Raw genomic sequence first — 25,379 nt, 5'->3', positions numbered from 1 at the left:
CACAGAAGACAGAAATGGGGAAATATTATAATTTATTTGTTGAATACCAACAGTGTACAATATAGGAAGGGATAGTTCCTCCTATAAGAAGTCTATTCTTGACCAGGTATTTTGAAATGCAAAAATCATGCATATGACAGTTTGTGTTTTCTGATTGAAACTTGATTCATGGGTATTAATTTTCATACAAACTGTCCCATGTAAATGTTTACATTTTTAAATTGATAAAAATAGCAACATTTAATTGACAGTGGATGTTTCAAATTTACAGTATTTAAGCCACATGCTTCAGCAGGGAGCCTGCTGGAAATATGAAGAACTGGATGTGAGCAAAGGAAAATGAATTTACCCACGAATGACTGGGTAACATCCAGTGTTGCCTACTCAGCCCTGATGCCCAGCATGCTGAAGTACTTGGCTTAGTTTGAAGGCACCATTAGTCAGTATGGAAAGAAAGTAGCTGAGCTGTCTGGAATGAGTGGACATTCATGAGAGAGCAGCTTGACACAGCACCATTTTCTGCACTGAGCATACAGAGTATTGCCCACAGCAGTGGTGTTCCCAAAATAATCTTTTGCAGGGAAGCGATTCAAGGGAGTGGTGTCCTCAAGAATCGTGGGAAGTATGCTTTGGAGGTGTCCTCTGAATATTCCCACATCTTGCCTATTCCTAATTAAGGATTTTTTATGGTCTTGTTAAGGCTAATGTCCAGGATGCAATATTCCTTTTGGAGATCAACTAGAACACAGTTGAGCAATAGATTCAAATGTGGGCATCAGTCTGGTAGTGATGCTCTTCGGAGACTAAATCCAGGTGACTAATATGGCATGAAGACAGGATATACACAGAGTAAGTAATGAGAACAAAGCGTATGGTGATGAATAATTGGTGTGTGATGTCTGCAAGCGCAGCAGTGACCTGAGCTGTCTGCAGAACCTTCTGTGACTCTTGCTGGGAGAACTGGTAGACGTCACTCCATCTACTGTAAACATGCAGACGCCACAATTAATGTTTCACCTGCTTTGAAGTCTGAACATGGAGTTGTTTGGTTCTGCTTGGCTGCTGATGGTATGCTAAATACAGTAATAACACAGAGATGAAGGCAATCAGGTGAATAAAAAATGCATAGTGCATTCAGTGGTAAAAATGCACCATAAAATGTAAATATAAAAAATGTGTTTATTTGTTGGCTCTTTTTCTGTTTTTGAGCAGGAGGAGTTGTGTGAAGTTTGGGCAAGTGGTGGTAATAAACTTCTAAACTGAAAAGCCGTCTTTGTTAAATAATGCCAGAGAGGAAAATGGTGGTGATGATCACTGATAAAGGGGAAGAATGATGTTTTACAATACATAGATTAACACAGCCTTAGTAAATTTTTGAGACAAATTTACCATCAGAGGCACAAAATCAACTCACTGGCTCTTATGAAAAAACTGATAATTTACTCATGCAACAAAAATTATATGCTCCATATGACAGGGCAGTAGAACCTTACAAGGTTTGTGTAGCACCTATGGTTATTTTTTATAATAAATTTAAAATACAGATGTGTTTTGGGGTCTTACGAGGGTATAGACAGCTGCACTTGAATTTTGAGATTGTGTCAGAGTTGCGTGTGGGGATGAATTAATTTGAGAGTAAAGCATTTGATAAGGCATTTTATTCATTGAATATAAAAGCATTTACAAAAACATTATTTAAGTTGCAAATTAAAGCCCTTGAAAGTTAGGAAATGGCAGAATTAGTGTCCCATGAAATCTTAAATGTCCATGTGCTTAATAAGACAGGCAACCTGTGGAGAAAATAGTATGTGATCATGTAATTAAAGAATGTATCATAGGGCATATCCAGCAGGAGGTTAAAATTAAGCTTGCATGGACATGTAACATTTCTTAACTTTTGAGTGTTAGATTTGCAACCTAAATAACATACTTTTAACCTTTTAAAATGTAATTTTCTCAATCTTTTTTTAAAGTAAAACAGTCAAATTCTATTGTTCAGCTGTAACTGCTACAGCCACCTGTATCCTATAGCATCACCAGGATCTTCAGCATTGTAGCACAGACTGCTACCACTTGAAGTACAGGACAAATTACATTAGCTAACAGCAGAAGAAATTCATTATCCCAGAGAGGTGATAGAACATTGGGTTTGGGGTGGTCATCATGAGAGGGCCCAGTAAAGCCTAGCTCTCTTCCCATCTCCACTCCCCCGCCCATAGTTGAAGGACCTCCAGTCCCATCAGATGCACCCAGATGGTGAGGGTACAGGCAATTGGCCCCAGGTGCTGAGGCCGAGAAGGCTTAAGGGAAGGGGTAAATAGGCTTGATTCCTGCTCCACATGCGGGGAGCATGGGCCACTGGTGCCAAGTGTTAGATTAAGGGAGCCCAGCTCTCTTTTTGTGCCCAGTCCCAATGGCATCTGCTTTGGCAGCTTCTTAGTGTTCAGTTCACTACCAGCTCTCCCTATAAAGATAAGAATGAAAAGTGTAATAGCAATTCTCTTTTAACTACATAGGATTAAGACAGGCTGATGTTCAGATTTGAAGGCAGAACCAGAGAGAGTTGACATGGGGCTGGCGTTGAGAGTACATCACAGCACCAGAGATGATAATACATGGCAAAGACCTCTTATAGTAAATTGAGTGTATAAAATGTTCTGTGTGTGTAAAATGAGCTAGAATCCATAGCTGTGTGAAACATTATTAATTTAAATCTTTGTTAGAGAATCCTATTGTCTAAGATGACTGCTGTGGTCAGTGGTACCTGTATGTATGGTAGTTACTATTCAGTGGCTCTAAATGACGCAGAGAGTCCAGAGAAGTTTGAGGAATAACTATAAAATGCTTTAAAAGCTTCCAGAATTTCGAAGTATCTTTCTAGAACAGCATGTGGTGTGCTGTACAAACAAACCCATCCCTCAGTGCGGCAATGCTAGGGGCTGATGGAAATTGACCTGGATAGTGTCCTCTTCTTGCCTTGGAAATAGAGATTGTCACCTCATGTTCACAACTGACCCAGAAAGCAAGTGAAAAGTTGCCAACATCAGTGCAGAAATCAGGTTTCTTTTATGATGACAATAAGCTGCCAGCCAAGCCACTGAGACAGTTAACAGGCGCTGCTGTTGGGATAGCCTTGCCTATGACAGGGAGCCCTTCCAAGCCAGCTCGGCCTCGACACTGGGGCAAGGAACAGCACATACTGTTATCTCCGTCTGATCCCATCCCTTCACCACCACTGGGGACTGCTGTTGGTGAGGCCCCATTTATGATGGCGGAGTGTCTTCACAGCCAGCTCAGCCTTAGGGCCGGGCGCATACTTTTTAAATCTTTTGTGGGAGATCTTTGGTAAACTTGTCCATCTGCTGCTCACCCGTGGCTCTTAGACATCTCTCTCCTGCATCAAAACATCTCTTCTCTTCCTCCTCCCTTCACCCCATTTACCTTTCCTGGTTATCCTCATCTCTCTGCATTTCCCACCACCTCTGCCTGCTCCTCTTCTTCTTCCCAATCTCCCATCCCACCCTCCAGCAAAAATCTAGGTCCCTCATCCACATCGCCCTTAATCCTGGTGATATTTGCCCCACCCTGGCCTTCTTTCTGTTTCCTGCCTTCTCCTTCTCTTAAACCTGCCCCTGCCACTACCTCTGTGTACCACCACCTATTCCTTTCCCTCCCAGTGGCCATACTGGGATCCGTGGGCAGTCCACAGGCCCCCTATTTCTTGGGCATCGAGTACCTCTCATAGGAGATCCACTAGACATCCCCTAATGGCTTTGGTGTTCAGGGCCCCAGAACCAGAGGAAGAAATTTTCAAGGAGCAGGAGGCCAGACTAGAGGTGCAAACTACCCCACCAGCAAAATTCTCCACCTTCTCACCAGACGAAGTGGTGGTGTCCCCTCCTCCATCACTGGCTGATGACTTTAAGCTATTCCAAGAACTTAATAAGAGTGTGTTGGTTTTGCTACCAATTCTCCCTAAGGAGGTGAAAGGCTCACATCATTACACACTGCGTCTTTACTCACTTGTGCAGTACAACGATTCTTCAGATGCGTCCTTATAGGTGCTCCGTAACCTGCCCTCCTCACCTCTGCTTTGGAGTTCTCGACAAGGGGCTCTGCAGTAGAGAAGGAACTGAGGGTGTTTCGCCTGCACAGCGCTAGATAGCCTTGAGGCAGACCACATGGGAGGGAGACCACGTGTGCAGGCTGAACAGACACTGCTACCTAAAATCTCCTATAAGAGGTACAGGGGCACAGATCCACCTACAGTGGAGCACCCATAGGGACACATCTGCAGCATGGGGCATGAGTCACTTGTTGGTTTGAACTAGAGTAAATGGTGAATTTCCTGTAACTTGAAGTCTTTAAATCAAGATTTGAGGAGTTCCATAACTCAGCCAGATGTTCTGGGCTTATTCCAGGAGTGGGTGGGTTCTGTGTCCTGTGATGTGCATGAGGTCAGACTAGGTGATAATGATGGTCTCTTCTGGCCTTAAAGTTTATTAACTCAGACTGATGTCATGGCAAGGTGCTTGTCCTAGGAGGAAGTGCCCAGTAGCACTCAGCCCCTCGGGCTGGTTTAGGTAACAAATGGAATCCTGTTCAACTTTACTGGGACAGAGTCAGGAGGATGGATGTCATGATGCTAGTCCTCTCAAGGGTGTGGAATGCAAAGAATAGGATGTGAAAAATATGCCTGAGATTGGGATCTTCTCAGAGTTACAAGGGAGACACCTGAAAACACAATTTTTATGTGTTGTTCTTTTTACTAAAACAACTGTGGCAGGGTACAAGGGGACTGGAGAGGTTAAATTGTCTGTCTGTTTGGGAGACAGAGTTGGGAGAATACTTTTGCAAAGGTTGGTCTCCAAACAAATTGCTCAGAGAACAGGTTAGAATCCTTAAGCAGTGAGTTTTGTTTCCTTTTCTGCCTATGTTAACTTATTTTTGATTCCTTGTTATAGACATTAACTAATGAGGAAAAGACCGTGCTGACTGAAAAACTTTTTTTCTTCTGAGTAATTCCTCTGGTTCACAATAATAAAACCAAAACCATATTTTGGGAATAAAAAAATTAGACTCTGTCTGGAAATCCCTGTCAATTCCTATCTCCTCAATCCTCTCAAGGGCCAGTGTAGGATTATTTCCTCTAATACATGTGTATCAACTTTTTAAAAAAAGAAAAGGAGGAGGATCTGTAGCATCCATAGAGGGTCACTTGCTGTGGGGAGCATCTTCCCTGTCCTTTTTCCACTCCAGAGTTGGGAACATGTTCTGAAACTTTTTGGAAAAAATAGCCAAACTGCCACTTACTTCAAGATTACAATGTTGTCTAAAGTGAACTTTCTGTAAAATAACAAATGTGCTCTAATCATAAATCTTTCCACTTTTAGTGCCTCATTTCGTTTTTTTTCTCCATTTTTCCTAACTTGTCAGTGTATCCCTTCTTCAGTCTTTTCCCAGGATCTGTGAAACCCTCAGACTAATTTTATATCACATTTTCAATCATGTTAGGCTAAATCAGAAAAGAAAAATATCTGTCTCCTTCTAGCTATCTGAACCTTCAATGTTTTCAGTCTCTTGCTTTCTCTTGGTCCCAACTTTTCTCTCATTATTTCCTGCCCCTCATTCCAACAACCCCTTTTGTTCTTTCTTCCATCCATTTCTGTCCTGCTCCCCTTGGTTCTTTAGGGATAGGGGATAAGAGCATGGGCTGTGTTTGCCCTCCAAATGTCCATGATGAGTTGTTTCAGAGGATGCTCAGCTGACAGTGAATTTGTTTGTGTCACCCTATAAATGAAGATGATTTGACAGTGTAGTTACCAGATTCCCCTCTTGAGAGGAACTAGCAATTATTTTTCCTGGAGTTAAATTATGGGTTTGCACTGAATGCCTGCACACATAACCTTAACTACAGAGTTGCAGATATAATATTGTAGTGTTTAGATCAAGGAGTGTGTGTGTGTATACACTTGGTATTAGAGAGAGAGCGCGCGTGTGTGTGGGAGAGATATACACACACACACTCTTCACCTATGATGATAAAGTACTATTTACTTCTTTCTGCAAACACAAAAACCAAGAAGAAGGAGGGGATATTTCATAAAATCAATGCTATTGTGTCCTCTGGACTAAGCCATAAAACAAGAGTAAAAGAGACGTTCCCTTTGAACGTGAAATCCCTTTCTAAGCTGCTGATCTAACTGAAGTAAGAGAGGGAGAATATAGCAGCCAGAAACACTTCTGGTCTCTCTCTCTCTTTTTTTCCCCCTTTTCTTTTCCCTTTTTTTTTTTTAAGTCCTTAAGTGAGTTTGATGCTGCACCTCTGCCCATAAATTTAAAAAAAATATTATCGTAATGTAGGTCAGTGAACTGAAACGCCACTGTACACTATGGGGGATTAAAGTGAGAGAGGCAGCCCTCACCCACTCCCACTAGGTCATATGACAATATAAACAAGAAATGCAAGGAGCCTTCAGCTTTTTCTTGCCCTAATCCTTTGTTTATGCAGCACTTAAACTGACTTTTGGGGTCGTCTCTGTCTGGCATTAAAGCCCTAAAGCTTTTTGAAGTTTCGCTGAAGTTAATAAAATTAGTCTGCCCTCATTGCTAGGCCCCTTGCTGCTGCTTCAGAACAGACCACATATCCCTTACTGTCTTTGTAGCATTCGGCTTTTTAAGTTAATATTTCATAAAAAAGCGAGAGAGATCTCTCAAAAGGCTATTCAGCTAATAGGCAAAGTGATTGCATAGTAGATATTCCGAGAACTCAAAGGGGATTACTGTGAAATCTAGTGATTGGAGCTAAATTGCTGTTAAAGTAATTGGAAGTGTTGAGTTTCAGTGGGAGAGAACATGTATTTCTGTAGCTTCTTAAGGTAAAAAAGGCTGTAAAATAGTCTTAATTTTTTTCTTTTATTTTTACCAAAATTTTTCCAGGGCTTGAAAAATGATTGTTCATTTTTAAGTAAATATCTTTCAAAAACTGATGTGTTATTTTCCTCATCTATTTTATTTGATTGTGCGATCAGCATTCTTTTCACCTTGAGGCTGGGCATCCTCTCAGAAGTCTGTCTGTCTGTCTTCAAGGATAAATCAGTGAGAAGTTAATTTCTTCTAATTTCAGTCTAATGGTTAGTGTGGAGGACTGAGAGTCAGGACCTTAGGTGGTACTGTTCCACATTTTGCCACTGATGCGATTTTAAGCTAATTGCTGACCCACTCTATGCCTCATTCTCCTATTTGTAAAAGGAGGGTATTTCTTTCCCATCTCAGAGAGATGTTGTGGTACTTAGTTTTTTGTAAAGTGCTTTAGGGACCTCTCATAAAAGGTGTTTGCTATCTGCAGAATTTTTGCAATAACTAGAAGAGGAGGATGAGTATTAAATATTGTTGCTCAGCACTGTAAATATCTGGAAAACTGAGTCCTTGCCCCAGTGCTTACAATTTGAAGATTCTGTCTTGCAAACTTATCCACTCCAAGAATGGGATTTGAGTAGACTTATTTTGAAAGGATAAGTATATTTCAAGACAATTGTAATAAGTGAATGCTACACTTTCAGAATTGTTAGTGTTTTTTCCAACACCCATATATTAATTATAGGTTATCACTCCATTCCCTTTAGCAGAACTATATAATAGTGCTTCTAAGGCCTGCTCTACGCTATGCGTTTAAACTGAATTTAGCAGCATTAAACTGAATTAACCCTGCACCCGACCACACAACGAAGTGCTTTATGTTGATATAAAGGGCTCTTTAAATCGATTTCTCTACTCCTCCCCGACAAGGGGAGTAATGCTGAAATTGGTATTGCCATGTCGGATTAGGGTTAGTGTGGCCGCAATTCGACCATCGTGACTGCTCTGGAAAGCAATCTGAACTCAGATGCACTAGCGAGGTAGACAGGAAAAGCCCCGTGAACTTTTGAATTTCATTTCCTGTTTGCCCAGCGTGGAGCTCTGATCAGCATGGGTGGCGATGCAGTCCCACATCCAAAAAGAGCTCCAGCATGGACCGTACGGGAGATACTGGATCTGATCGCTGTGTGGGGAGACAAATATGTTCTATCAGAGCTTCATTGTAGAAGACGAACTGATAAAGCATTTGAAAAAATCTCCAGGCTGTGATAGACAGAGGCCACAGCAAGGACTCAGCACAGTGCTGCGTGAGAAGCATAACAGAAAGCCAAAGAATCAAATGGACGCTCATGGAGGGAGGGAGGGGGTACTGAGGACTCCAGCTATCCCACAGTCTCCGAAAAGCATTTGCATTCTTGGCTGAGCTCCCAATGCCTGAATGGTCAAAAACATTTTCCCAGGTGTTTCAGGGTGTATGTCCTCAATTTACACCCTTCCCCACCCCCAAAAGAAAAGGGAAAAAAAATCGTTTCTTTCCTTTTTTCAGTGTCACCCTATGTCAACCGCATGCCGCCTGTAGACAAGGTGCTGCAGTGCTGAACACCAGCTTCCCCTTCCCGGTGGCAGACGGTGCAGAATGACTGGTAGCCATCATCATCATCAGCCCGTGAGTGCTCCTGGCTGCCTCGGTGAGGTCGGCCGGGGGTGCTTGGGTAAAAATGGGAATGGCTCCTGGTCATTCCTGGCAGATGGTACAAAATGTTGGTAACCGTCCTCATCATAGCAGCTGGAGGCTCAGCCCCCCCTTTCATGTCTAAAAAAAAGATTCTGTACTGCCTGGACTATCATAGCAGCGGGAGGCTGCGCTCCTCTCCCTCCCACCCTTTAATGTCCTGCCTGGATTATCATAGCTGGAGGCTGCCTCCCCCTCATTTTATCTCACTAAAAAGTCAGTGTTTCTTATTCCTGCATTCTTTATTACTTCATCACACAAATGGGGGGACACTGCCACGGTAGCCCAGGAGGGTTGGGGGAGGAGGGAAGCAGCGGGTGTGGTTGTTGCAGGGGCACCCCCTAGAATGGCATGCAGTTCATCATTTCTGCGGAATCTCTGGGGCTGTGACCCGGAGCAGCTGTGCTCTCTGGTTCTCTAGTACATTTGCCCCATATTCTAGACAGGACTGACTCTGTTTTTAGACAAAACATAAAGAAGGGAATAACCCGGGGAGTCATTCTCATTTTTGTCCATGCGCCCCAGCCGACCTCAGCGAGGCCAGCCAGGAGCACCCATGACAGCAGCTGACGGTACAAAAGGATTGATAACCGTCATCGCCAATTTCCAAATGCAAACGGTGCAAAATGACTGATAACCATCATCTCATCGCCAGTTTACAATGGCAGACGGTTTAATAGGGACGGTAATTGTCTCTGCTACCTTGCAAAGGCAAATGAATGCTGCTGTGTAGCACTGCAGTACCGCGTCTGTCAGCAGCATCCAGTTCACATACGGTGACAGTGACAAAAGGCAAAACAGGCTCCATGGTTGCCATGCTATGGCGTCTGCCAGGGCGATCCAGGGAAAAAGGGTGTGAAAGGATTGTCTGCTGTTGCTTTCACGGAGGAAGGATTGAGTGGCGACATTTACCCAGAATCACCCGCGACACTGTTTTTGCCCCATCATGCATTGGGATCTCAACCCAGAATTCCAATGGGCGGGGGAGACTGCGGGAACTATGGGATAGCTACAGGATAGCTACCCACAGTGCAACGCTCCGGAAATCGACGCTAGCCTTGGTACGTGGATGCACACCGCCAAATTAATGTGCTTAGTGTGGTCACGTGCACTCGACTTTATACAATCTGTTTTAAAAAACTAGTTTCTGTGAAATTGGAATAATCCCATAGTGTAGACATACCCTCACAGTTGTTCACATAGAGGAATTACGCTGAGCGGTTCTGACAGCCCTGCCAGATTGAATGAATCAAAACGAAGCCACACTAGCACGATGTTCACACTGTAAATCAATTATGTAAATAATTAAATGAAATGTAACTTTAGAACATTTTTAAAATGCATTAAAATAATCATTTTACATTTTTTAAAAGTTGATCTCCCTTCCCCTTTACAGGCAATTACAATGAAACAGTTGGTATATGGAAGCCTCCACACTGGGGCCCAAGAGACCCTCTGTATTCAAAATGAAAGGGTGAGAAGTGCTGAGGTAGCATTGTGGTGGTCACCTTTTGAAATGCCTACCTCAGAAATTTCATTCACTCCACTGAAGTGGTTCTCAAGTACTTCACATACCATTTTAAAAGCTAAGAGCTACAGTATTGAAGAACTCTAGATTTTTTTTCCGCTCGGATAGTCTATTGATCTTGCTCATTTTTGTCTTTAAAAATTTAGATTGCTTAACTAGACACCTGAGAAATGTCAGGAACTAGAGTGGTGTATTTTTTTTTAAAGCATCTTAATTTAAAAACATGAAAAGAACATTGGTGGCCTGTAATTCCACAGGGCTCGGCAAATGTCTGCCCATGGAACAGAAGTTTCTAAGAAATTGGAGTAGCTTGTAACTGATGGGTCATAATGCTATGGAGTATCAAACTGTGGACTGAGGGAATATTCAGATTAATTTGTGGCTCTCAAAACATTTTTCTGAATAGCTTGGCTAAAATGACCACTCAGGTGCAATGAAGAAACAGTTGCTGAAGCCAGCTGCAACTTCCAATGTAATAAAGGAACAAAGCGGTGCTTCCTAATTCCTTCCCACAAATAAAGACTCTTGTTACTGCAATGAGGGAGGTACAATAACTCCAGGGGTTAGTAGCATCCAAAGATATTCACACCTTGGGGATTAGGCTCAGTTGGCTGCACCTTATGCTTCATAATGCCTTAGGGAGGGTTGTTTATCTCACCCTATCCACCAAGCTTGCTAGTTCTTGTGCCTGATCACTTAATTAAGAATCCAAACTTGGAATGGTTCCTCCTACTTGGTTACAAACCTTGACATTAAAATTCAGTACAACTATCATATGAGTCTTTTGGTTTAACAAATCAACATGATTAAAAATTCACTTCTACGTATAGTATTTAAAGGGTTGTATTGAGGAATTTTGAGTAATCACCTGCTTGACTGAAACCAAGGTGACATGAGTACAGAACTGATGTTGAGGGAAGTGGAGTATCTATTGAAGTGATGTTGGGATAAGTGATGGAATAAACTGTTTTGTGGTGAGGGTCTTTAATAACAAACAACTGCACTTCTCCATTGCCTTTCATGGGAAGATTTCAAAGCACTTAATAGATGCTAACTAATTAATCTTCACATCACTTATGTGTGGCACATGAGTATTATTCCCCCTCTTTTTATAGTAGGTGACTCTGAGGCACAGGAAATGACTTCTAGATAGACGTTCCCTTGCAGTTTTGGAAGAGAGTTGGGATTAGAATCAGTAGTTCCTGGCTATCAGTCCTGTGCTCACTTAGAATAAGTATTTATATACATACTGTGCCATTTGAGAGTTGTGGCCATCCCAAATTCATGCTGATGAAAGCTTTAAAGTACACCACATTATAATGTGTTCCATATGTGTATAATTGTTATTGTTATTCTATGATTTAGGCTCACGTGTGTGTGTGTGTGTGTGTGTGTGTGTGTGTGTATATATATATATATATATATATATAATATATATATTTTTTTCTTTTCTTTTGCAGGTGCTGGATGATTATAGTGTGATTGGTCGTTCATTGTTTAAGAAGGAGACCAACATCCAGATTTTTGTGGGGCTAAAAGTCAAACTATCTACAGGAGAGGAAGGAGTAATAGAGGGCGGCTTTGGGCAGAGTGGCAAATTTAAAATCCGAATTCCAAGTAAGTTCTCATTCCTTTGGCTAACAGAAATCTTAAATGTAGAAGATATTGAAACTTTGTCCAAATGAGGGCTGATCTTAATTGTCACAAAAGGGAGCAAGTTGCAGCATCAGTTCAGATCCAGATGTATCAACAGTTAGTGGGTCCTTTATTCTCAGTGGGCTGCTCATCCTGTAATTAGGTGGCAGAGGCCATGACATTATGTTATCAAACTCTATGGGATCTAGCCACCCCTGCTATCTATCAACATACTCAGGGCTTGAAGTCCCTTCCCCTTTAGTGCTCAGCAACATGGAACGTACTTTTGGGGCGTGTGGATTTCATTGTAAAGTTTCCGGCAGCATCGCATTGAGCAAAAGATTAGTGCTGTGGAATTAAAACAAGGTAGCGAGAAAGTATGTCTCCTCGTTCATTTTTATTTGTAGTTTTTATCAAATGCAACAAATTCAGGATATAGTTTCCTTAACAATACTCCATATAATGGGTGGTATTATCTAACCTGCCTTGAAATACAAACGGCAATCTCTTTGATAAGTGGATTGTAGAGTTCTTCTTCGAGTGATTGCTCACATCCATTCCAGTTAGGTGTGCGCGCCGCGCGTGCACGTTCGTCGGAAACTTTTTTACCCTAGCAACTCCAGTGGGCCGGCAGGTCGCCCCCTAGAGTGGCGCCGCCATGGCGCTCTATATATACCCCTGCCGGCCCGCCCGCTCCTCAGTTCCTTCTTACCGCCGTGTCGGTCGTTGGAACTGTGGAGCGCGGCTTAGCTGTCCTCCACGTCCCTAGCTCTCCTAGTTTTCAATCGCTTATCTCTAGTTCTATATAGTGTTAATTAGTGTTGTTAAGTAAATAGTTTAGTCAATAGTTGTTAAATAGTTCTTGGCCGGGGGCTTAGCCCTTCCCGGCACCCGGCGCCAGGCTCATGCCTGTTTCGCCGGGCTTCAAGCAGTGTGCGGCCTGCAAGAAGCCCATGCCCATCAGCGATCCCCACGAAGCGTGCCTGAAGTGCCTCGGGGAATCGCACAGGTCTGACAAGTGCCGCATCTGTAAGGCTTTCAAGCCGAGGACAAAAAAGGAGAGAGATCAGAGGCTCCGAACTCTCCTAATGGAGGCGGCACTTGACCCGTCGACTTCGCGGACCGTGGTCTCGGCACCGGCACCGGATCGCTCCGGCACCGAGAAGACTCCTCGGCACCGACCTTCTCCGGCACCGGAATCACAGCCTAGGCCGTCGAAGTCTGCTACTCCGGCCAGGCAGACCCGGCTTGAGCGCCCGGCCTCGACATCGGCCGCGGCACCGCCGGCACCGTCAGCACCGTTGACTCCGGGCCTGGCGGGTCCGTTGAGTCCGGTGCCGCCGAGCTCCCCCATGAGATCTGGGGTTGAGATAGTGGTCCCATCAACACCGGAGACCTTCGCCTCGGCTCGGGACCTTATTGCCCTGACGGAGCCCACTCGGCTGCCACCCCCGGTACCTCCGGTGCGGGTCGTGTCCAGGGGCAAGCCCATGATGTCGGCGCCGCCCAGAGACAGTCCTTCGCCATCTAGGTCCCGACGTCTTGGGCGCTCCAGATCCCGACGCCGCTCGCAGTCCCGGCACCGCTCCCCTCAGCGGCACCGGTCGCACTCGCGGCAACGGTCGACCTCCGGACGGTCGCGGTCAAGCTCCAGTCGGCGTCACCGGCACCGCGACTCCAGGAGCAGGTCCCATCGCTACTCGCCGCACCGGTCGACCTCCCGGCACCGAGCTGGTGGCAGGTCCCGGTCTCGGTCGACCTCCCGGCGCCGAGCCGGTGGTAGGTCCCGGTCGACCTCCCGGCACCGAGATGGTGGCAGGTCCCGGTCTCGGTCGACCTCCCGGCGCCGAGCCGGTGGTAGGTCCCGGTCGACCTCCCGGCACCGAGCCGGTGGCAGGTCCCGCTACCGAAGCGACACCCGGTACCGCTCAGGATCCCGGCACCGTGACAGATCCAGGTCCCGGTCCCGATCCCGGCACCGATACGACTCCCGGCACCGGTCCCCGGCACCGAGACGATCCTCCGTGCCGACCCGCGCCGGCCCGTACCATCCGGGGTCGGCCCCGCCGTGGCCCTCGAGACAGCCGTCCATATCTTCACAGGCGGACAGTGCGTATGCGCTCGGCACCGACCGGCAGGCGGCGCTCTTCGGGGATCCGCCGCTGGAAGACCAAGGCCCACCACAGTGGGGATTCTGGACACCCTGGGCATACCATCAGGCCCAGGGCCCCCAGCAGCTCCCTCCCATACCGGCGAATGCGGAGCGTAGGGCCCCTGAAGCCTCCTTGTCTCGCCCCCCTCCCTCCCCGGAGGCGGAGGAAGGGTCCAAACGGCAGGACTCCGCTGTGGCTCCGGAGGTAGAGGCGAGGGCTGAGGAAGACCCTCAGTTGGACACTATCGTGCCTGGGGTCTCCTCATCCTCCTCCCCGGATGAGGCGGTGGCGGGTACCTCCTCCAACAGTCCCCCCCCGCTGGATCTCAGGGCGCACCAGGACCTCCTCAGGCGGTTGGCCCAAAACCTGAGTCTGCAGGCAGAGGAGGTCTCGGAGATAGAGGACCCGATTGTTACCATCCTCTCTTCGGATGCTCCCACCAGGGTCGCCCTGCCCTTTGTACGGACCATTCAGGCCAATGCCAATACTATCTGGCAGTCCCCGGCCTCCATCCCTCCGACAGCGAAAGGAGTCGAGAGAAAGTACATGGCCCCTTCCAAGGGGTATGAATACTTGCACGTTCACCCGACTCCCGGTTCACTGGTGGTGCAGTCGGTGAACGATAGGGAGCGTCACGGCCAGGAGGCTCCGGCCCCCAAATCCAGAGAGGCCAGGCGGATGGACCTCCTTGGCCGTAAGGTATATTCGGCTGGGGCCCTGCAGCTCAGGGTCTCTAATCAGCAGGCCCTGCTGAGCAGGTACGCTTTTAACTCCTGGGTGGCAGTGGACAAATTTAAAGAGCTGCTGCCACAGGATGCTCGCCAGGAGTTTACGGCCATCCTGGACGAGGGCAAAAAGGTCGCGCGCACGGCCTTACAAGCATCCTTGGACGCTGCGGACTCGGCTGCCCGTACCCTCGCGTCGGGAGTTACGATGCGTCGCATCTCCTGGCTGCAGGTTTCCGGCCTTCCGCCAGAGCTCCAGCACACGATACAGGACCTTCCTTTCGAAGGCCAGGGCCTGTTTTCCGAAAAGACAGACCCCAGACTCAAGAGTCTGAAGGACAACCGGGTCATTGCGCGGTCCCTCGGGATGCACACCCCCGTGACGCAGCGTAGACCCTTTAGGCCACAGCAGCAGCCGTACCGTAGGCCGTTTTCCCAGTTCCGCCAGCGGCAGGACCCTTACAGGCGCCGCGGCAGGAACGGCAGGCGCAGGCAGTCTGGAAACCAAGGGGGGCAGAACCAAGGCTCCTCGAAACCCCCGCCTGGTCCTAAGCCTTCATTTTGAAGGTGCGCCCGAGGGCGCTGTAGCAGTTTCCCCTATGGATCCTTTCCCCCCGTTTTCAAACCGCCTTTCGTTTTTCCTCCCGGCGTGGTCCCAAATAACATCGGACCGCTGGGTCTTAAACCTGGTGCAGACGGGATACCGCCTGCAGTTTGTTTCGTTTCCTCCTTCCCGCCCTCCTTCCTCGTCCCTCTTCAGGGACCCCTCTCACGAGCAATTCCTTCGACAGGAGGTGCAGACGCTCCTCAGCAAAGGAGCCATAGAGGCGGTTCCGGAAAACGAGAAAGGCAAGGGGTTTTATTCCCGCTACTTTTTGATCCCCAAGGCCAAGGGGGGCCTCAGGCCTATCCTCGACCTGCGAGAACTCAACAAATACCTCGTGAAGTTGAAGTTCCGCATGGTATCCCTGGGGACCATTATTCCATCCCTGGATCCGGGAGACTGGTACGCCGCCCTCGACATGCAGGACGCGTATTTTCATATTGCCATTTGGCCGCGCCACAGACGCTTTCTCCGCTTCGTTGTGGGGGCTCTTCATTATCAGTTTGCAGTCCTCCCTTTCGGCCTGTCCACGGCCCCAAGGGTGTTTACAAAATGCATGGCAGTTGTCGTGGCGCATCTTCGACGCAACCGTGTCCACGTGTTCCCTTATCTGGACGACTGGTTGATTCGGGGCACGTCGGAGCAGCAGGTCAGCAGCCATGTCCGCCTGATCACCGCCGTATTTGCAAGTCTGGGCCTCTTGATAAACACAGACAAATCCACTCTGAGGCCCACGCAAAAGGTGGAATTTATCGGGGCGGTCTTGGACGCCACGATGGGCAGGGCCTCGCTGCCTCTGCAACGGTTCCAGACCATGGCGGCGATCGTTCAGCGTTTGCGGTCAGCCCCGTTGACGTCAGTAAGGACATGTCTAACCCTGTTAGGCCACATGGCAGCGTGCACTTTTGTGACCGGCTACGCTCGGCTCCACATGAGGCCTCTCCAGCTGTGGCTTATCAGCCGTTACAGGCCGCAAAGGCAACCTTTAGACATGTTAGTCACAATCCCCCAGAAGGTCTTGGACTCTCTCGGCTGGTGGTTGGACCAGTCCGTGTTATGTGCGGGTCTTCCCTTTCACCCCTCTCAGCCATCGGTATCCCTGACAACGGATGCCTCAGATCTGGGCTGGGGGGCCCACCTGGGGACCCTGCGGACACAGGGCCTGTGGTCCCAGGAGGAGGTGGGGCTCCACATCAACATACGGGAGTTGAGAGCGGTCCGCCTTGCTTGTCAAGCGTTTGTCATCAGCTTCAGGGTCGTTGTGTCGCCGTGTTTACGGACAACACGACGACGATGTACTATATCAACAAGCAGGGCGGCACCAGGTCCTCCTCCCTGTGCCACGAGGCGATACGTCTCTGGGACTTTTGCGTAGCCCACTCCGTTCACCTCAGGGCTTCCTTCCTCCCTGGAGTACGGAACACTCTGGCAGATCGACTGAGCAGATCCTTCCTGTCGCACGAGTGGTCCCTTCGCCCGGATGTCGCTCTCTCCATTTTCCGGAGGTGGGGTTATCCCCGGGTGGACCTCTTTGCGTCCAGGGGGAACAGGAAGTGCCCAGCATCCTGCTCCTTTCAGGGCAGGGAACCGGGGTCGATAGGGGACGCCTTCCTCATCCGGTGGTCGACCCACCTGTACTATGCATTTCCCCCGTTCCCTCTAGTCCACAAGGTCCTCCTGAAGGTGCGCAGGGACAAGGCGCTCGTGATCATGGTAGCCCCGGCGTGGCCCAGGCAGCACTGGTACACCATGCTGCTGGACTTGGCCATAGCCGACCCAGTTCCCCTGCCCCTTCATCCGGACCTGATTACCCAGGACCACGGGACCCTTTGTCACCCAGACCTGCAGTCGCTGCACCTAGCGGCGTGGCTCCTGCGTGGCTGACTGGCCCAGAGCTGCGATGCTCCACGCCTGTGAGAGAGGTGCTCTTGAGCAGCAGGAAACCGTCCACAAGAGCCACGTATTCAGCGAAATGGAAGCGCTTCTCCTGTTGGTGCGTAGAGAGAAATCTCCGCCCTATGGAAGTTTCGGTTTCCGAAATATTAGACTACGTTTTGTCCCTCAAAGGGCAAGGTCTGGCCTTATCGTCGTTGCGAGTCCACCTAGCTGCTATCTCCACCTTTCACCCGGGTGCGGACGGTCGCTCCGTTTTTTCTCACCCGACGGTGTCGAGATTCCTTAAAGGGCTGGAACGTTTATTCCCTAACGTCCGTCCCCCTGCTCCCACCTGGGATCTTAACCTGGTGTTGTCCCGACTCATGGGGCCCCCCTTTGAGCCGTTAGCTACTTGCTCCCTGCTCTACCTCTCTTGGAAAACTGCCTTTCTAGTGGCTGTCACCTCAGCTAGACGGGTGTCGGAGCTCCGAGCTCTTGTGGTAGACCCCCCATATACGGTCTTCCACAAGGACAAGGTGCAGCTGAGACCACACCCTGCTTTTCTGCCCAAGGTGGTCTCAGCCTTCCATGTCAACCAAGAGATTTTCCTTCCGGTTTTTTTCCCAAAACCTCACTCCTCAGGCAGGGAGCAGCAGCTCCACTCGCTGGATGTCCGTAGGGCTCTCGCGTTCTACATAGACAGGACTAAGCCCTTCCGAAAATCCCCCCAGCTTTTCGTGGCGGTAGCAGATCGTATGAAAGGTCTTCCTATCTCCTCCCAGAGGATATCCTCTTGGGTTACGTCCTGTATCAGGACTTGTTATGACTTGGCCCATGTCCCTGCGGGCCGTGTGACTGCGCATTCTACCAGGGCGCAGGCGTCATCGCTGGCTTTCCTAGCCCGTGTGCCCATCCAGGAAATCTGTCGGGCAGCGACCTGGTCATCGGTCCACACTTTTGCTTCCCACTACGCCCTGGTCCAGCAGTCGAGGGAGGATGCGGCCTTCGGAACTGCGGTGCTCCGGGCCGCGACTTCTCACTCCGACCCCACCGCCTAGGTATGGCTTGGGAGTCACCTAACTGGAATGGATGTGAGCAATCACTCGAAGAAGAAAAGACGGTTACTCACCTTTGTAACTGTTGTTCTTCGAGATGTGTTGCTCACATCCATTCCACACCCGCCCTCCTTCCCCACTGTCGGAGTAGCCGGCAAGAAGGAACTGAGGAGCGGGCGGGCCGGCAGGGGTATATATAGAGCGCCATGGCGGCGCCACTCTAGGGGGCGACCTGCCGGCCCACTGGAGTTGCTAGGGTAAAAAAGTTTCCGACGAACGTGCACGCGCGGCGCGCACACCTAACTGGAATGGATGTGAGCAACACATCTCGAAGAACAACAGTTACAAAGGTGAGTAACCGTCTTTTTTTGAGTGTATATGTACCTTCTGTAATTGCTTTTGCATCTTCTACTTCTATAATATTTTAAGCTACAGTAGTTTTAATCCTTGGTGAATCACAACAAAGGTTTTTTTGGCTTTAATATCACAGAACATTGGATGGTGGGCATTATGGCTTATTATGATTTATTTGTGTTGTCACTGTGATTTTTGCTTCCCAAATTTGGAAGCATACTACTTACTATGACAAAAGTTGATCTGGATCATGATACCAATAAGAGCTGTGTTTAAAATTCAAATAGTAAAATAAGAGTAATTTAATAATAGTAATACTTTGCATTTCTCTAGTGTTTTCAATCCAAAGTTCTATGAGTATTTTGCAAATGTTAACTATTTAATTCTCACTACCCCCGATGAGGTAAATGTTGCTTGCTTCTGTTATACAAATGGGGAAACCAACGTGAAGTTAAGTGACATTGCCACAAGGACACAGCAACTCATTGACAGATCTGGAAAAGACTTGAAGTCTCCTGATTTCCAGTCCCTCTTTCAAGACTGACCACTCCCCCACTCAACTTACAGCTAAAGCCAGTTTAGTGCAGCTCCTATTTGGTTAGACCAGTGTTTCTCAAACTGGGATTGCCGCTTGTATAGGGCAAGCCCCTGGCGGGCCGGACCAGTTTGTTTACCTGCCCCATCCGCAGAGCCCAGCTGATCGCGGCTCCCACTGGCCATGATTTGCTGCTCCAGGCCAATGGGAGCTGCTGGAAGTGGCGTGGGCTGAGGAACTTACTGGCCGCCGCTTCCAGCAGTCCCTATTGGCCTGCAGCGGTGAACCACAGCCTGTGGCAGCTGCAATTGGCCGGACCTGCGGATGGGGCAAGCAAACAAAGCGGCGACCCCAGTATGAGAAACACTGGGTTAGATTGTGGGAGGCTCTGTCCTTTTGGCTTACCTGGTAAATGTGGTAACTTGACTAAAAGGCTCCCCATTTGTATCTTGAGTGGGGTCATGTGTTGGACATTTACAATTCCAGTTTTGCCACCAGTTGGGAAACTCTGCCAATCGGTCTGAGATGCTAGTTGGCAGACACATGGAGACTTAAAAATGGTTTGCCGTGGAGGTAGATGAATTTACTTTGCCCTTTTTTGAGCTTGAAACCCTGCTAACACACAAAGGATTGGGTTGTTGGCAAAAATAGGCCGCAAACATAGGTTTGCTTAAGGTAGGAGGTGAAAAAAATGTGTGAATAGGTTTTTCCAAACAGCTCTAGAGGAAAACCGAGGCAAAGTATTTGTAAATAACACTGTTCTGATGCCTTCTTTCAATAGCCTTTTTTTGGATCAAAGGGTGGCCTGAGTGATGGACAGATCAGCTGCTCACATGGGAATGAGTCCAGTAATCAACCTCTTTGATAAAAATACTGATGCAGATGGAAATTTAGAGATGAATTCAGGCATTAAAATGTAGTGAGCATTGTTAAGTGCTGTCAGTGGTGATTACCGTTTATCAAATAACAGAAAAATTGTGTGTATAATTTGATCAAGCTCTTGATAGAAAAAATGAGACCCATATGGGACAGGATGGAGTCTGTTAGATTCCCTTTGCCAAATGAGCCTGTGCCATCCTTTAGGAAGTAAGAGTGTGAGAAATGACTACCACCCTAGGTTCCCCATTTCTGCAAACGTTATAATTATTTATTGTGTATTAACAGAGTGCTGAGTTCTGAACAAAAGTAGGAAGAAATAGTCTCTGCTCCAAGGTGCTTATAATCTACTCATGCTGGTATTTTCTGAAGTTGAACAGTAGATCAGATCAGAGAACAGAGAATCCTCTCGGTTCCTGTTCTTCTTCCAGTGCATCTTTGTGTTCCAGTCGTATTAGAATTTGATATTTTTACAAGACAAAAGAGAATATTATAGCTATTTTCTTTATCCTGAAGCAAGTTTGGGAGCTTTGCCAACCAGAAAGAAGGGGCAGTGGCCAAAGCAAGACAGTCTCATAGGTGAAAAGTATATGTAGTGAAAAGTAGATGGTTTGGAAATTTTTAAATAACTTGGTTCCTTTAAGAGTTCCCAAGATTTGTGTATGTAGGGAGGGCTGATGGGTATGATGCTGTTTAAGTCAACTACAGTTCACATTCTTTTGTTAGGTCAATGTTGCTTTTTTAATGTGTCTGCATCCTGTTTATGGGTTTTCCAAGTTTTTTTTTTTAAATTAAATTTAACTGGTCAGATTCTTCTTCCCCTCAGCCTTCAGCCTAGCTTTCCCTTACAGACTTTTCCTCCTATAGATTCCTTCCATAAAGAATTATTCTCAACCTTTCTGAAGTTCTTGAGTTAGTTTATTGAGGATTCCTTAACAAAGACATCCAAACCAAAAACAAACGAGCAACCTTTACAAGGTGAAAACTGCTTCAACCTAACATGCGCAACAGTTACTTTTGTATCACTTAAAACCAGTCTTGACTGCTGGAATGGAATTTCGTGGAAATGAGCAGATTGGTTGACTAGTTAACTTATGATAGTTTTGGATTGGTTTTGTTGTGCAGGGATTTGTTGTTAAGTCTCAGATACAGCTAGCAAAGGTTGGTTGCTCAACTAGCTGGGAGAAGATTGAGGGCGATAAGGGCAGTTGTTGTCTGTTGGATTCACTAGGTCATTGGGAATTAGGACACCTGTTCTTCTGATTCTGCCACTGACTTTATGTGCAACACTGGGGAAGATACTTCCTTTTTCTGTACCTCAGTTTCCTCCTTTGTAAAATGCAGATACTAATTATCTACTGAGGTAAATCATTTTGGGGGCTGTGGATTAACATCACTATGTAAGTACAAAGAGGATTTAATTCCTTCCTCTAGATAAGAGCACACCTAGAATACTGCATGTAGTTGTGAGTGGCTCAGTTCTGGAAAGCTGTCAGTAAATTGGATGGAATTCACAAACGAGCAACAAAAACAATTAAGGGTCTGGAGGGATTGATTTACGAGTGAAAGAGATGAAAAGAAATACATACAACTTGGCTAAATGCTGACTAAGTGGGAGAGATGATTAGCTACAAATATTTGAAGAGCATAAACACTGAAGATGGAGAGGAATCTTTTCCGGGTGGTCCAAGGAGGTAGGACTAAAAATAATAGTATGAAATGAAGCAAAGGAAAATGAAGCTTGACTATCAGTAAAAGTTTCTTAACATAGATTTATGGGACTGTAGAATCATCCCTGCAGATGAAGCAGTGGATGTTCGATCACTTAAGTTATTCAAATATAGATTAGACCAAACATTTGTGTATGCTCTTTAAGGAAAAAACAGTGTGGTGGGAGGTATAAGAACAAGACACTCTTAACAAGACACATTTTTGCATCTCTGATTTCTGTGAGTATATCAAGACAAGATTTATTCCCAGAATGGCAAGATATGGCATCCTTGCTTGGTGGTATTGGCATTTCAAGCAAAAATAGATATTCATTTGCTGACGGATTTTTTTTTATTCTGTGCGGATGGATTTTGCAGCAAGTAAATGTAATGGTTTAACTGTGGAAGACATAGGAGATACTAATATACAGGGTGGCACTTATATTTTTTCCAAACCATCCTGCTGTGTCCTTCAAATGCATAAAATGTGTACTATGTACAGTGCTTTTCTATAAGATACATTTAGTGGGCTTCTGAAAAATAAGCAACGTTATAAATGCAAAGTTATCCCAGAGTGCTTTGCAAACTATATACTTTGTGTGGTGAGAATTGGCACTGGAATGCATCTATTAAGGGAGTGACACATGGCAACTGTTGTAACAGTGCTTAGTAACACTACATTTCAGTTAGGGGAAAGGAAGTGAAGAATTCTGTATTTGTTTCAGAGTGGTAGCTGTGTTAGTCTTTATCAACAAAAACAATGAGGAGTCCTTGTGGCACCTTAGAGACTAACAAATTTATTTGGGCATAAGCTTTCGTGGGCTAGAACCCACTTCATCAGATGCTGTTTTGTTGAAACTTATGAACAAATTTAGCAGAAAGCATTTAACCAATTGCCCATCTTTAGCAAAGTGTCATTGAATCTTTAATGACCTCATGTTCATGTTTTCTGGAAGACAGTAATTCCAACAATACAGACCTAGGTGGGTCATGGAATCAATAAGCAACTCAAAGGAATGTGAATCCCCTGCCCTTTGGGGTTTGTTTTGTTTTGTTTTTCAGAGGTTTCTCATCCGCATACTGACTGACCCTGTCAGACTCAGTTGGTGAGATCATAATGTGGGTTGGTGTGGCTCAGGTCATCAGTCAGTAGATTAACTATAAATAATCCCATTCCATTGTTTCTGGCTTGGTATAAAGTTATTGTCACATGTAATGGACTTAAAACTTGGCTTTTTTTATCCAATTTGAGCACACTTGATATCACAGGCATAGTTCATTCTCATTTCTGAGCTAATTGTTGGGAAAGGATTTATCCTTTCTCTTGCTCTGTGGCACATTTGACTGCAGTTCTTCTCTTCTCATTACAGTAGAACTTACTGTACATGTGTTGTTAAAACGCTACATTGTTTCTTAATGCAAAAGTGCATATTCAGTAAATTCACAAGAGTTTATATGAGTCAAGTGGATTTAAATAAATAAAATGCATACTTTTCATAGGAAGACACAAACAAGCAAATGGAAATACCAGGCTTTTTTCTTTGATATTACTTGTACCAATTTAGGGTGATTGTGTTCCTCTTTTCTAACAGCTAATGAAGACAAGACCATATTTATTTGTGGGCATGCCTTCTGTTCCCAAGGGTTTTTTTTTTTCTTTTATCTCCCAGTTCCAAGTATTGGAACATATGAATGAGCTAATATATTCCACATCTGCAGCCAGAACGTTAGTAGAAGGGGTAAACCACCTAGAAGTTAGCATAAAAAGTTAAAGATCTAACTTATACCCACACTATTGACTAATGCTCTGTGCTTGCTCTTTGGCTAAGAGGACAGAATGTATGTTTTCCTAGAATGCTGTCTGCCATACTGTTGTATTGGTAGAGGATGATGTGGAAGAGTGATAAGAACTAGCTAATGTTCTTTGTCCTAGAGATCTTACATTCTAGTGTGCAAAGCTAGATGTTGCAGGATTCCTGGTCTCATTCTGCCCTGGTCTCTTGCATATCAGAAATGTTATCTTCCCATTGTGACACTTCTGTAGCCACCTGTGATAGCAGAGGGTGCCACACATTCATTGAATAGACCTCCCACGCTGATTCATAAAATTGCCTGCCAAGTAGAGAGAAGTCATTGATGTGACTAAGGATGGGCACAACCATATTTTGCCTAATATCAGTCCCATATTAACATTGTGTGTTTGAAAGTTGGACACCCATCAGTTGTTTAATTGACATTCTTCTTAGGAGACAGGGGGATCAGAGTGGAAAGAGTTTAAATAATAATAATAGAGACTAGAATAATGTAAAGTTAGAAAAATTATAATGGAAATATAGTCTGTCTACCATACAGATTCACCCTGGATCCTTACTGAAATCTAGACTACTCTATGCTATGCCTACTTAGAATATCAGGAGGTTTCTTTACGGGTCTCCCAGACTCCTATACACTATTAATGTTAGTACTTTTGGAGTACTTGCATTTAGTTGTTTTGGCAATTGCAGCCTGACTGAATGTTACAGTTATGAAATTATTTGTTGACGTACACCATGCACTAGTTACAAGTGACAGGTTCTTTATTCAGATGGATACTTAAAGTTGATTAAGATGATATTGGTGAAACATGCACAAACTTTATGAGCTTTAATTAAATAGAGACAATTATAATTGAAATCATGGAAAAATCAATATACATTAGTATAAGAAAAAGAAAAGATCAGTACAGTAAAGTGGTTTCCTGCATTGTTTATACTTAATCTTACATTGTGCATATTTACATATTTACAACCTTATGAAGGCCATTAGAAACAAAGATGAAAGAAAAGTAAGTGGCGAGCACCCCAAGGTGCTGAGCCAGGCTTCCTTCTAGGTTGTCCAATGTTGTCGTCCTGGTATCCCAACAAGAAGTTGGATATCCACATTTTGTATAGACCTTTTCCTATTCCACCCCCACATATCTGGTACCATGAGAACATGTAAGTATAGCTTTAGAGAGCCTTTAAACTAGCCAGTATGCTTACTTTTTGTGGGGGATCACACCCTTTGGAATCCTTTTTTTGTGTTTTATATGAAAATAGGATAATCTTCCTCTCTAAGCCAAACGGAATTCAAGCACTTTTTATGTCCGTGCCTGCCCAGTCTGGTCCCCTTTTATTAAAATAAAATAAAATAAATTGCAAGCCACTAAGCCTCATGGGTTACCTTCACTGTCAGCATCAGGTGCGGCTGAGTAGCTTTTCAGTTGAGAGGAGAACACAAAAACCCAAAGGCAAGAAATCTGTGTAAGTTACATTTTATTTAAAAGCTGAAGATTAGTTCTGCTTGTTCTTTCAAAGTCCTCCTTCCCCTACCCTCTAAAACAAACAAAACCTAAAATCCTTAAGGGATACTTCAAGCATAAATCTCCTTTCCTCTTTGTGAAAGTTGGCTAGTGTAGTATGGACAGAGGCTGAGAGAGGATCGTTGCCAGGGAAGCATCACTTCCCTTTATGATCCTCTCTTGAGCGGATTAAACTGTGGCAATGTAAAAGTCCTGTTGACCACAAAGGAGCTAGAAGTCTGGATTGCATTTACATGGAGAAGCTGGCCAGAAAGAGTCTAGCCTACCTTGTAAGCACACATTGACCTTTGAAGAGCTGAATATCCAGATTTATTGACCTTGGAGAGTATTGTTGGCTGAGACAAAGCCAGGATTTATACACTTTCCTCTTGATTGAAAACAGAAGTCAAATATATGTAAT

At 45.7% G+C, this 25,379-nt stretch overlaps 1 protein-coding gene across 1 annotated transcript in view; it reads left to right on the top strand.

The window, feature by feature from the left end:
- Positions 1-25,379, top strand: part of EEFSEC (eukaryotic elongation factor, selenocysteine-tRNA specific) — a 185,562-nt gene that overhangs the window by 112,452 nt on the left and 47,731 nt on the right. The window contains exon 6 of the mRNA XM_030568824.1: positions 11,579-11,735. Coding sequence (XP_030424684.1) covers positions 11,579-11,735 — 157 coding nt within the window. The remainder of the gene's footprint in view (positions 1-11,578; positions 11,736-25,379) is intronic.

This window comes from Gopherus evgoodei, chromosome 7, assembly GCF_007399415.2.
Source record: "Gopherus evgoodei ecotype Sinaloan lineage chromosome 7, rGopEvg1_v1.p, whole genome shotgun sequence".
Taxonomy (NCBI): domain Eukaryota; kingdom Metazoa; phylum Chordata; order Testudines; family Testudinidae; genus Gopherus; species Gopherus evgoodei.
The sequence above is the reverse complement of the archived record's forward strand: the minus strand, read 5'-3'. Positions and strand labels throughout refer to the sequence as shown.